At 42.5% G+C, this 14,140-nt stretch overlaps 2 protein-coding genes across 3 annotated transcripts in view; both read left to right on the top strand.

Annotated features, from left to right (window-relative positions):
• Positions 1 to 5,595, top strand: part of LOC139401824 (zinc finger protein ZFP2-like) — a 28,609-nt gene extending 23,014 nt beyond the window's left edge. The window contains exons 2-3 of one of the 2 annotated variants that reach the window (XM_071145806.1): positions 1,541 to 1,718; positions 2,082 to 5,595. In XM_071145806.1, the coding sequence (XP_071001907.1) occupies positions 1,541 to 1,718; positions 2,082 to 3,463 (1,560 nt within the window). In that variant the 3' untranslated portion in view covers positions 3,464 to 5,595. The remainder of the gene's footprint in view (positions 1 to 1,540; positions 1,719 to 2,081) is intronic. The other variant, XM_071145805.1, reaches the window with a different exon arrangement.
• Positions 5,596 to 11,166: 5,571 nt separating this feature from the next.
• Positions 11,167 to 13,753, top strand: LOC139401828 (zinc finger protein ZFP2-like). Its single transcript, XM_071145808.1, has 2 exons — positions 11,167 to 11,374; positions 12,181 to 13,753. The coding sequence occupies exons 1-2, from the start codon at positions 11,167 to 11,169 to the stop codon at positions 13,533 to 13,535; spliced, it is 1,563 nt and encodes a 520-aa protein (XP_071001909.1). The 3' UTR covers positions 13,536 to 13,753.
• Positions 13,754 to 14,140: the final 387 nt, after the last annotated feature.

Below are 14,140 nucleotides of genomic sequence, written 5' to 3' on the forward strand. Positions count from 1 at the left end.
TTGTTTAACGTGGGTCAAACGTTTCGGGTAGCCTTCCACAAGCTTCCCACAATAAGTTGAGTGAATTTTGGCCCATTCCACCTGACAGAGCTGGTGTAACTGAATCAGGTTTGTTGGCCTCCTTGCTCGCACACACTTTTTCAGTTCTGCCCACAAATTTTCTATAGGATTGAGGTCAGCGCTTTGTGATGGCCACTCCAATACCTTGACTTGTTGTCCTTAAGCTATTTTGCCACAACTTTGGAAGTATGCTTGGGGTCATTGTCCATTTGGAAGACCCATTTGCGACCAAGCTTTAACTTCCTGACTGATCAAATCAAATTTATTTATATAGCCCTTCGTACATCAGCTGATATCTCAAAGTGCTGTACAGAAACCCAGCCTAAAACCCAAAAAACAGCAAGCAATGCAGGTGTAGAAGCACGGTGGCTAGGAAAAACTCCCTAGAAAGGCCAAAACCTAGGAAGAAACCTAGAGAGGAACCAGGCTATGTGGGGTGGCCAGTCCTCTTCTGGCTGTGCCGGGTGGAGATTATAACAGAACATGGCCAAGATGTTCAAATGTTCATAAATGACCAGCATGGTCGAATAATAATAAGGCAGAACAGTTGAAACTGGAGCAGCAGCACGGCCAGGTGGACTGGGGACAGCAAGGAGTCATCATGTCAGGTAGTCCTGGGGCATGGTCCTAGGGCTCAGGTCCTCTGAGAGAGAGAAAGAAAGAGAGAAGGAGATAATTAGAGAACGCACACTTAGATTCACACAGGACACCGAATAGGACAGGAGAAGTACTCCAGATATAACAAACTGACCCTAGCCCCCCCCGACACATAAACTACTGCAGCATAAATACTGGAGGCTGAGACAGGAGGGGTCAGGAGACACTGTGGCCCCATCCGAGGACACCCCCGGACAGGGCCATACAGGAAGGATATAACCCCCGATATAACCCCCTTGTCCCCGAGCTGACAAGGTAAAAATCTGTTGTTCTGCCCCTGAACAAGGCAGTTAATCCACTGTTCCTAGGCCGTCATTGAAACTAAAAATGTGTTCTTAACTGACTTGCCTGGTTAAACAAAGGTTAAGAAAATACATCATAATGAGCAGCAGTAGGTCAGGTGTTTAGGTTTTCCTCTGGTTATTTTGACAAATCACGATTTGGCAGGTGTTGGCGTCCTCCTCGTTTCATCATCTCTCCTAAAACGTATGAACCCAGAACTGAATAGAGCGGCTGACCAATTACGTGAGACATTAGTTCTGGGTTAACCAAGACTAACTCAGGGGTGAACGATGTGTTCAACTCCAATGAACGCTCAATCAAAGGTTCTGAACATAAGACAGAGGGGCATTACAAGGACCACTTCCATTTTGAAAAAGTGATTAGGAAAAAAAATGGTACATTTGTGGAAAGTAGTGAACGGTTGGTTACACACTTCAGGAGAAAGGAGGTATTATAAGGATGCACCAGTCAGATATAGAATACAATAATCAAATGTTTCGTCTGATGATGTTCTATGTACAATACTTCCTGTGGTCTCCAGGACAGAGCTAGCCCGTCCCCCTCCACCCTGCCGGAGTCCCCTGGTCGCAACTCTCCTGGTAACGCCTTACTGATGGATCTGAAGAGGGTGTCTGTGTGGCTGGTCGACTGCAGGAAAACAGCAGGGCAGAGTGGAACTGTGAGAGAAGGACACGAGGAGGGAGATTTGATTTCATCAAGTAAGAACAATGGGGTGTGTGGATTAGACTACAATCTGATTCTACAACTTCTGTTAATTGATTGATAAACAGGAAACACTCAGTGGCCAGTAAATTGTCGCTCCAGTTTCATGAATGGAGGGGGTTGTACCTAATAAACTGGCCAATGAGTGTATATTGATAAGGGCAGCAGGTAGGTTAGTGGTTTAGAGCGTTGGGCCACTAATAAAGGTTGCTGGTTCAAATCTCTGAGCCGACAAGGTGAAAAATCTGTCTGCTCTTGAGCAAGGTACTTAACCCTAATTGCTCCTGTAAGTCTGCTAAATAGTATGTGTTTATGGACTCATATTGACAACCCAGTTATTCAATGTCTTTGTTTCACAGGGGACACCCCTAAGTGTTGTTCTCTCAGTGGGAGGGGCTTATCATCTGGGGAGCCTCAACAACATCCTGTTGCTGACGAGACAGAGAAGAGTCTCTCCAGATCAGAACATCTCAAGAAACACCAGCAGAGACGTACAGGGAAGAAACCTCACCACTGCTGCTCTGACTTTGGGAAGAGTTTCACAAGCCAGAGTGGCTTCATTATTCAGTGTGGGAAGAGTTTTGCTTCTTCTAACACCTTCAAATCTAATGTAAGAATTCATACAGGGGAGAAGCCGTACCCCTGCCTTGATTGTGGGAAAAGCTTTGTTAGTGCAGGAGTCCTAACCATACACCAGCGGACACACACTGGATTGAAGCTTTATAGCTGTGATCAGTGTGGGAAGAGCTTCAATCAGTCAGTCCACCTGACTACACACCAGCGAACACACTCTGGAGAGAAGCCTTATAGCTGTGATCAGTGTGGGAAGAGCTTTGTTCAGTCAGTCCACCTGACCACACACCAGCGAACACACAGTGGAGAGAAGCCTTATAGCTGTGATCAGTGTGGGAAGAGCTTCGTTCAGTCAGTCCACCTGTCTACACACCAGCGAACACACACTGGAGAGAAGCCTTATAGCTGTGATCAGTGTGGAAAGAGCTTTGCTGTATCAGAAAAACTAACCATACACCAGCGAACACACACTGGAGAGAAGCCTTACAGCTGTGATCAGTGTGGAAGGGGCTTTTCTCAATCAGTAACCCGGAATAAACACCAGCGACTACACACAGGAGAGAAGCCTTATAGCTGTGATCAGTGTGGAAAGAGCTTTGCTGTATCAGAAAAACTAACTATACACCAGCGAATACACACAGGAGAGAAGCCTTATAGCTGTGATCACTGTGGGAAGAGCTTTGCTGTAGTTTCCTCCCTGATTAGACACCAGGTAACACACACTGGAGTGAGAACTTATGTCTGTCTATGTGGGAAGAGCTTTGGTCTAGCTTCCTCCCTTACTATACACCAGCGAACACACACTGGAGAGAAGCCTTATAGCTGTGATCATTGTGGAAGGGGCTTTTCTCAATCAGTAAACCGGAATAAACACCAACGAACACACACAGGAGAGAAGCCTTATAGCTGTGATCAGTGTGGGAAGAGCTTTGCTGCAGGTTTCACCCTGACTAGACACCAGCGAACACACACAGGAGAGAAGCCTTACAGCTGTGATCATTGTGGAAAGAGCTTTGCTCTAGCTTCCACCCTGACTACACACCAGCGAACACACACTGGGGAGAAGCCTTATAGCTGTGATCAGTGTGGAAAGCGCTTCAATCAGGCATGCAACCTGACTAAACACCAGCGAACACACACTGGAGAGAAAGAAGCCTTATATCTGTGATCAGTGTGGGAAGCTTTTCAGTCAGTTATGGACCCTTTATTCACACCAGTGAACACACACTGGCGAAGGAACCTTATGTCTGTCTAGGTGGGAAGAGCTCTGTTTATTTAGGGCCAATGAGAAAACACCAGAAAACACAAACATGCTGTATTTCATCTTCCTCCCATCTGGCACCGGTTCCAGATCCCTAAATAAAGGATCAGTAGAAAACATCTAGTGAACAGTCGTATCCATCTCCCATTCTTAACTCTTTGGGATAGCGGGATGCCTCGTCAACATCCGGTGAAATTGCAGATCGCGAAATTCAAAATGACAGAAATAGAACTACTAACATTCATGAAAATACATGTATCATACATCAAAATAAAGCTTAACTTCTTTTTAATCCAGCCACTGCGTCAGATTTCAAAAAGGCTTTACGGCGAAAGCAGACCACCATCTGAGGACAGTGCCCCACATACAAAAGCATGAAAAACTATTTCAAGCCAAGTAGAGGAGTCAAGAAAGTCAGAAATAGCGATAAAATGAATCACTTACCTTTGAAGATCTTCAGCTGGTTGCAATCATAAGAGTCCCAGAAACATCACAAATGGTCCTTTTGTTCGATAAAGTCCTTTATATTAAAAAAAGTTAGTTTAGCTGGCGCGCTTGACTCAGTAATCCACCGGTTTCCCTCGTTGAAAAATGCAAACAAAAGTTCTAAAAGCTATTGGCAAACTTTGTCGAAACTAGTCAAACAACGTGTCTATATCATCCTCAGGTTGTCTGAAATGTAAATAAACTATAATATTTCATACGGAAAGGACTGTGTTCAATTTGAACATCAAATTAGCAAGAGCGTACCTTCCTCATTGCGCGCAAAAACACTGATGTGACCCTAGCAGTCACCAGACTCTAAGTCAAAATACTAATTCATTTTTCAAAACAATAGCCTCAAAACCTTGAATAAAGACAGTTGACAGCTAGTAGAAGCTATATCAATTGCAATCTGGTGGATGGACATAGGGGTTTTCTATAGCTTTACAAAATAAAAGCCTGTGATTGAATTTCTTTTTTTTCTGGTTGGATTTTCTTTGTGTTTTTGCCAGCCATGTCAGTTCTGTTTTCCTCACAGACATTATTTTGACAGTTTTGGAAACTTTAGAGTGTTTGGGCCTGAGAAAGTGGGCCTGAGAAACAGGCAGTTTACTTTGGGCACGTTTTTCATTCAAACGTCTCAATACTGCCCCCGTTCCCATAAAGGTTAAACAGTTGCCTTAGTCTGATCACCATGGTAACCTCTGTGGAGCATAATATGCAGCTCTGATCTAGCATCAGGTCTCCACTGTGTCTATGTAATATCACACATTGGGCTCTAAATGGATAAATGTTATCATAACATGTCATAGTGAACCTGTGTGTGGGGGAAATGATTAATACATTCAATCCATTATCTTCTAAACAAGAAGTTATCACTTAAATTGTATATTTTATAAATCTATATTGATTTCAAATGCTCCTTATTACATTTATAATGTAATAAAACTGGTAAATGTAATATCTTGTTGGTTAATGATAAAATGTTGAATTGTTGTCGTAATAACTTTTCCACTTAATGTAATAAGTTACGTTACCAGTCAGGTGAGTAACACCTTTTTAAATGAATAACATAATGACTTTAACCGATCATGTAATAACACCTAAACCAATGTTTAATGTGTTACTACACTAATGTTAATGCACATACCACCCTCCACCAATTTCAAACCCACACACACACACCTATGCCCTTGTACTCACACACAAATACACACACAAGCACACAGTTAGACACACATTGATAAAGAAAAAATAATAATGAATGAATCTGTATTTCGAATTGTCAATGAGACAGGGGGCTCGGTCGGGCAAGAGGAAGAAGGATTGGGAAACTAATTGCAAGTAATAATAACCTGAACTCCGCCTAGCAGAAAAATCTTTGTATTAGCAACTATTACTTATTAGTTTATATTGTATTAAAGTTAAGGGGTGAACCATAGTAGGGGATAAAAAGGGAAAACAGGATCTTGAGAACTGAGTGTCTTGTTTGTAAATTGCTGTAAGTGTAAACTCCGGGTTGCAAACTATATTAAACAAACTAACCTCTGATCAAAGAAGTTTCCTGTGGTCACTTGTATGAACATATACAGAAAGTGTAATGAATTTCTGCCCTGTTATCATTATTTCTATTCATTACGGAATAGTAGGCTGATAAATAGACAAATCATTTGGAGTCGTGCATCTATAACAATTATTTGCAGACCGTCATATTACCAAAGAAGAAGACCCCTTCCTTCACAACAGCTCTGCTCGGTGAAGCGCAGCAAGTATGAATGTCCTGACTTCTGCCAAGGTTGCATCGCAGTAAATGCTGTTTGGCCACTGCAGACATAAAAATATCTGAACGCTCGTGTAACAGTATAGACTTTTCGTCCGTCCCCGAATTAGGGACGCTCTGCATACGTCAACAGTCACCCTCGAAGCATCGTTACCCAGCCACGGCCCTTGCAGAGCAAGGGGAACCACTACTTCAAGGTCTCAAAGCGAGTGACGTCACCGATTGAAATGCTATTAGCGCGCACCACCGCTAACAAGCTAGCCATTTCATATCCATTACACTCAAAGATAACTTTGTCAGAAAAGAAGAGGCAAAGAGAGAGGCCCACCTCTAGGGAAAATGTGATGCCCTCCAGCAGGCGGCGTTTATTCGCTCCAGCAGACAAGGAGTTTTTGTATGGAGGTCAATGAAAGAGTGTTGAATTTGGTCAAGCAAAAAAACGATTGGCTTATTTGCTATGTGAGGTTAATTTTTATCGAAAATAAGTTCCTTAGCTTGCTAGCACTTATAAGACCGCTTGTCGGGCCGATTTTGCGTCTCCATTCAGAGAACGGCTGGTTATCAGCCCTATAAAGCCATCTAGCCATGATCTAATTTGAAATACATTAGCAAAGAATTTCTCTAATCAAGCTGTTTTTGTTTCTATAAATACCTTAGATTTGAGATTTTAATAAGATTTTATTTGCAAATGTAAAAACAATACAACCACACGTGGACATATTGCATTTACTATCATTCAGGATAATACTAAAACTGAAAAATGTAATGTACCGTTTAAATAGATTCATGATATAATACAAAAGCCTTTTCTAGCATAATGACTCCCTTAACCACCTCACCCGCCTTGAAGCGAAGTGTTGATGACTATTGATGTTGATGACTACAGTTGGTGGCGGCACCTCTTAAACACCACAGAAGAAGCTGAAAACCATCAACAGGAAGTACTTTGTTACCGTCTATCGAGTTTTCAAACCAAATAAAATTCATCAGGCTTTTGCAGGATGTTTCTAATGTATGATTAGTCTACATGAGACGTTAATTTGTCACAACTTAAATCGAGTTTTGATATTTAAGAAGGTGTGGTCTATCTTTTCTTTATCTGAACGCTGTGACAAAGTAACTAGTAACTTTAGCGTACACATTTACTGTCAGTTTTTTTTATTTGAGGAAAAGTTGAAGAAAGAATTCAGTAGCTTCTACGATAGAGCGGGTAAGTTTGGTTGACTTCCATGAACAGTATGCTTATTGTGTATAAAATGTCTAGGTCCAGTTTTCATAATATTTGATCTTGCACAGCCATGCGTTCGATTTGAACAGTTGGACAAAATAAACCGTGGTGGTAATTTCAGCCAAGTAGCCTACTAGCTCATCGCACACAGATTGATGATACAAGGCAATGCGCAACCAGCAGGTCAAGTCAGAACCAGGGAGAAATAATTAGGCATAGGCTACACCAATGGTGTAAATCAACCCTGGATTGCTGACCGAGGTAAAGACAGTTTCAAATGGGATATTCAACGGATATTCGAGCTTTCAAACCACAGACTCCAAATAAGTGTCATGATGTTGGAAAAATTGTGCACAACATTGCACAGGTCTTATGTTCACGAATTGGACATGAATTAGCTTTCCAAAGCTAATAAACATGTGGAAATGCGAGTAGCATTTTGTTTTCCTAGTTGAATTAGTTAGGGAGCGTAAACAAAGTGCAGACTTTTTTTCCATTTGAATTTCAATAGCTCCTTGGTTATGTTATCTACTTGACTCAAACAAGGTTCAGAATGTCCACTCAGTGGGCCTACACATTGCACACCCTTTTGTTTGTCCATTTTCATCCCACATGTTTTTACATTAATTTGGCAACATTTTGAATTTCAATAGCTCCTTGGTCATGTGACCTAGTGACTTAAAACAAGGTTCAGAATGTCCGCTGACTAGCCTTTGATTTGCAGACCCGTTAGTTTGTCCATTTTCACACCCCTTGACTTTCAATTGGCACCCTTGACCTGTATGTATTCTCTCCTGATTGGCTCTGTGGTGCAAAGTCTGGCAGTCTGAATAAAGTGCCAGAGGTATGAGGATTGAGGAGAGACATCCTCCTTTGTATTTATGGGAACAAATATTTCTTAACACTTTGGATCCTATTCTTGGACAGTTAGAAGACAAAAAAATAAATAATGACTAATTACTGTCCATGAGTAACCTCAACCTTATGGGTCTGTGGGTGTTTGGGCCAATAAAGTGCCAACTCAATTCTACCACTGACTAGTCTCTCATTCCCCTATGAATGGGGACACAAGGCAATAGTTTATAATCTAAACCAGACCTTTTTTACTGGAGTACACTAACCCCTAATTGGGGCTCTTTTCTTGACACACAGTAGCAGTTTACCAGATAAGAAGTCAAGAAGATCAACAAGTAGATTGTTGTAAGGGTGTATTACATCCTGTGCTGGCCCCATTGTCATATCCATTCTGGATTCTGAGTGGTAAAATCATAGCTGAAAAATGCCTCTATGTATGTGAATACATTTTCCTCCAAGACAGAACTGCCAAAGGGGGTGGAGTTGCAATCTACTGCAGACACAGCCTGCAGAGTTCTGTCATGCTATCCAGGTCTGTGCCCAAACAGTTCGAGCTTCTACTTTTAAAAATCCACCTTTCCAGAAATTAGTCTCTCACTGTTGCTGCTTGTTACAGTCCCCAGCTGCAGCCTGGATACCATATGTGAATTAATTGCCCCCCATTTATCTTCAGAGTTTGTACTGTTAGGTGACCTAAACTGAGATATGCTTAACACCCCGGCCGTCCTACAATCTAAGCTAGGTGCCCTCAATCTCACCCAAATTATCATGGAACCTACCAGGTACAACCCCCAAATCCGTAAACTCAGGCACCTTCATAGATATCATCGTGACCAACCTGACCTCTAAATACACCTCTGCCTTGTTCAACCAGGATCTCAGCAATCACTGTCTCATTGCCTGCGTCCGTAATGGGTCTGCGGTCAAAAGACCACCCCTCATCACAGTCAAACGCTCCCTAAAACACTTCAGCGAGCAGGCCTTTCTAATCGACCTGGCCCGGGTATCCTGGAAAGATATTGACCTCATTCTGTCAGTAGAGGATGCCTGGTTATTCTTTAAAAATGCTTTCCTCACCATCTTAAATAAGCATGCCCCGTTCAAAAAATGTAGAACCATGAACAGATATAGCCCTTGGTTCACTCCAGACCTGACTGCCTTTGAAAATCACAAAAACATCCCATGGCGTTCTGCATTAGCATCGAATAGCCCCCGCGATATGCAACTGTTCAGGGAACTTAGGGACCAAAAAACACAAGCCGGGCTAGACAATCTGGACCCTCTTTTTCTCAAATTATCCGCCGCAATTGTTGCAACCCCTATTACTAGCCTGTTCAACTTTTCTTTCGTATCGTCAGAGATCCCCAAAGATTGGAAAGCTGCCGCGGTCATCCCCCTCTTCAAAGGGGGAGACACTCTAGACCCAAACTGTTAAAGACCTATATCTATCCTACCCTGCCTTTCTAAGGTCTTCGAAAGCCAAGTTAACAAACAGATCACCAACCATTTTGAATCCTACCGTACCTTCTCCGCTATGCAATCTGGTTTCCGAGATGGTCATGGGTGCACCTCAGCCACGCTCAAGGTCCTAAACAATATAATCGCCATCGACACAAGACAATACTGTGCAGCCGTATTCATCGACCTGACCAAGGCTTTCGACTCTGTCAATCACTGCATTCTTATCAGCAGACTCAACAGCTTTGGTTTCTCAAATGACTGCCTCGCCTGGTTCACCAGCTACTTCTCTGATAGAGTTTAGTGTGTCAAATCGGAGGGCCTGTTGTCCGGACCTCTGGCAGTCTCTATGGGGGTGCCACAGGGTTCAATTCTTGGGCCGACTCTTTTCTCTGTATACATCAATGATGTCCCTCTTGCGGCTGGTGATTCTCTGATACACCTCTACGCAGACGACACCATTCTGTATACTTCTGGCCCCTCTTTGGACACTGTGTTAACTAACCTCCAGACGAGTTTCAATGCCATACAACTCTCCTTCCGTGACCTCCAACTGCTCTAAAATGCAAGTAAAACTAAATGCATGCTCCTCAACCGATCGCTGCTTGCACCTGCCTGCCCGCCTAGCATCACTACTCTGGACGGTTCTGACTTAGAATATGTGGACAACTACACATACCTAGGGGTCTGGTTAGACTGTAAACTCTCCTTCCAGATTCATATCAAGAATCTCCAATCCAAAATTAAATCAAGGCTTCCAATTTCGCAACAAAGCATCCTTCACTCATGCTGCCAAACACACCCTCGTAACACTGACTATCTTACCGATCCTTGACTTCAGCAATGTAATTTACAAAATAGCCTCCAACACTCTACTCAGCAAATTGGATGCAGTCCATCACAGAGTTTTGTCACCAAAGCCCCATACACTACCCACCACTGCGACCTGTATGCTCTCGTTGGCTGGCCCTCGCTTCATACTCGTCGCCAAGTCCACTGGCTCCAGGTCATCTATAAGTCCTTGCTAGGTAAAGTCCCCCCTTATCTCACCTCATTTGCTCACATCGTATATAGACTTGTTTATACTGTATTTTTGACTGTATGTTTGTTTTACTCCATGTGTAACTAACTCTGTGTCGTTGTATGTGTCGAACTGCTTTGCTTTATCTTGGCCAGGTCGCAATTGTAAATGAGAACTTGTTCTCAACTTGCCTACCTGGTTAAATAAAGGTGTTCTCAACTTGCCTACCTGGTTAAATAAAGGTGTTCTCAACTAGCCTACCTGGTTAAATAAAGGTGTTCTCAACTAGCCTACCTGGTTAAATAAAGGTGAAATACAAATTTTAAAAATACAAATATATATTAATATTGTGTGTGAGAATGTCTGTCTGTCCTACATGTAGTGTTGGTAAATGGAGTTTTCCTCAACTGCCTAATCATAAATTGATATTGCAAATAGAAGTATTATGTTCAATAACTGACATTTTCAGATATTATTTTGACAAACACATTTTGGTGCTTACAATTCATTCTCGCTTGTCATAGATTTGGTGGGCACTGTCATCTGTGATCTTTGTGATACGTAATGATGAAACTGTCACTTCATATTTTATTTCTTAGTCTACAAACGCGATAGGGTTGGATCCTATATGCTCCTTTTTATTATTGTCCTGTGAATGGTTCAGTGCCTATCATTTAGGCTGTGTGTAGAATGGGGCATAAAGGAAATTCCCTCTACTACTAAATTACTACTAGATTATAGTGATAAGGAAAAAAGTAATCAAATGTTTGGTCAAGTTATATTCTATGTACAATACTTCCTGTGGTCACCAGGACAGAGCTAGCCCGTCCCCCTCCACCCTGCCGGAGTCCCCTGGTCACAACTCTCCTGGTAGCGCCTTACTGCTGGATCTGAAGAGGGTGTCTGTGCAGCTGGTCGACTGCAGGAAAACAGCAGGGCAGAGTGGAACTGTGAGAGAAGGACACGAGGAGGAGGGAGATTTGATTTCATCAAGTAAGAACAATGGGGTGTGTGGATGAAACTACAATCTGATTCTGCAACTTCTGTTAATTCATTGATAAACAATATATACTCAGTTTATTAGGTACACCAATCTAGTACCGGATCGGGTCAGCCTTTGCCTCCAAAACAGCCTGAATTCTCCGGAGTGTGGATTCTACAAGGTGTCGGAAAAACGTACCACGGGGATGTTGGTTCATGCTGACGCAATGGCAACACGCAGTTGCTGCAGACGGCTGCTCATTCATGCTGCCATCCATCTCATCCCAAAGATACTGTATTGGGTTTGGTCAGCAACAATGTTCAGATACACTGTGCCGTTATTTGTCTGTTTGTGGCCCGCCTGTCAGTTTGCACGATTCTTGCCATTCTCCTGTGACCTCTTTTGTCAATGAGCTGTTTTCACCAACAGGACTGCTGCTGACTGGATATTTGCTTTTTTGAGGCACCATTCTTGGTGAACTCTGGACACTGTCGTGTGTGAAAAGTCCAGGAGAGTGTCTGTTTCTGAGATTCTGGATCCGGCGCGCCTGGCACCGGCGATCATACCTCGCTTAGATCACTTGTTTTTCCCATTCTGATGTTCAATCAAACAGGAACTTAATGTCTCTGCCTGTCTGTCTGCTTTGTATAGCAAGCCATAGCCACGTGACTCACTGTCTGTAGGAGTGACCTATTTTCATGAACTGGGGAGTGTACCTAATAAACTGTGCACTGAGTGTATAATGATATATTGTTGATGTTTGTTTGTTTATGGACCCATTATTCCAAAACCTAGTTATTCAATGTCTGTTTCACAGGGGACTCTCCTAACCGTCGCTCTCTCAGTGGGAGGGACTTATCATCTGGGGAGCTTCAACAACAACATGTTGCTGACGAGGCAGAGAAGAGTGTCTCCCAATCAGAACACCTCAAACACCAGCACAGACGTACAGGGAAGAAATCTCACCACAGCTGCTCTGACTGTGGGAAGAGTTTCACTACACGAAGATCCTTCATAACTCACCTGCGTATTCACACCGGAGAGAAGCCTTATCACTGTTATCAGTGTGGGAAGAGCTTCAATCAGTCAGGCAACCTGACAGCACACCAGGTAACACACACTGGAGAGAAGCCTTACAGCTGTGATCAGTGTGGGAAGAGTTTTGCTGTATCAGGACACCTGAATAGACACCAGCTAACACACACTGGAGAGAAGCCTTATAGCTGTGGTCAGTGTGGAAAGAGCTTCAATCAGTCAGGCAACCTGACAGCACACCAGCTAACACATACTGGAGTGAAGCCTTATAGCTGTGATCAGTGTGGGAAGAGCTTTGCTCGGTCTCGAGAGCTGACAACACACCAGGTAACACACACTGGAGTGAAGCCTTATAGCTGTGATCAGTGTGGGAAGAGCTTTGCTCAAGATTCCAACCTAACTAGACACCAGGTAACGCATACAGGAGAAAAGCCTTACAGCTGTGATCAATGTGGGAAGAGCTTTGCTCAAGCTTCCAACCTGACTACACACCAGCGAACACACACAGGAGAAAAGCCTTATAGCTGCGATCAGTGTGGAAAGAGCTTTGCTACATATAACACCTTCAAATATCATCTGAGAATTTATGAAGGGGAGAAGCCTTACCCCTGCCTTGATTGTGGGAAAAACTTTGCTAGTGCAGGAGCCCTAACCATACACCAGCGTGTACACACAGGAGAGAAGCCTTATAGCTGTGATCAGTGTGGGAAGAGCTTTGCTGTAGCTTCCACCCTGATTATACACCAGCGCATTCACACTGGAGAGAAGCCATATAGCTGTGATCAGTGTGGAAAGAGCTTTGCTGTGGTTTCCACCTTGAATAAACACTATCGCATACACACTGGAGAGAGAACTTATGTCTGTCTATGTGGAAAGAACTTTGCTCGAGCTTCCACCCTGATTATACACCAGCGAACACACACTGGAGAGAAGCCTTATAGTTGTGATCAGTGTGGAAAGAGCTTTGCTGAGTCAGGGACCCTGAATTCACACCAGCGAACACACACTAGAGAGAAACCCTATGTCTGTCTATGTGGAGAGAGCTTTACTCATTTAGGGAATATTAGAAAACACCAGAAAGCAAAAATGTGCCATATTTCAACTCCCTCCTATTTGACACCATTTCCAGATTCCTAAATAAAGGATCAATAGAAAACATCTAGTGAACAGTCATATCCATCTCCCATTCTTAAACAGTTGACTTAGTCTGATCACCATGGTAACCTCTGTGCAGCATAATATGCAGCTCTGATCTAGGATCAGGTCTCCCCTGTGTCTATGTAATATCACACATTGATCTAAATGGATAAATGTTATCATTGGAAATGTCATAGTGAACCTGTGGGGGGATGTCGATAATTATCTTCTTTCATGTACTCATGATAATACTATTATTATTAAATGTCATTATGTAGAATAATGTTTCAACAATAGGTGTATATTCATGTATTCAATTAATCAATACATTCAATCCAATTATCTTCTAAACCAGAAGTTATCACTTAAATGGTGTATTTTATAAATCTATATTGATTAAAATGATCCTAAATCTAATCCATGATATATTGGATAATTATTTCCATGAGTTCAAGGCAAGATCTATGTATACTGTGTCTTGTATCAACGGTTAATGTAATAACTTTTAAATTTATAATGTAATAAAACTGGTAAATGTAACATCTTGTTGGTTAATATGATAAAATGTTGTCTAATAACCTTTTCCACTTAATGTAATAAGTTAT

The sequence above is a fragment of the Oncorhynchus clarkii genome, unplaced genomic scaffold (genome assembly GCF_045791955.1).
Source record: "Oncorhynchus clarkii lewisi isolate Uvic-CL-2024 unplaced genomic scaffold, UVic_Ocla_1.0 unplaced_contig_1454_pilon_pilon, whole genome shotgun sequence".
Classification (NCBI taxonomy): Eukaryota; Metazoa; Chordata; class Actinopteri; order Salmoniformes; family Salmonidae; genus Oncorhynchus; species Oncorhynchus clarkii.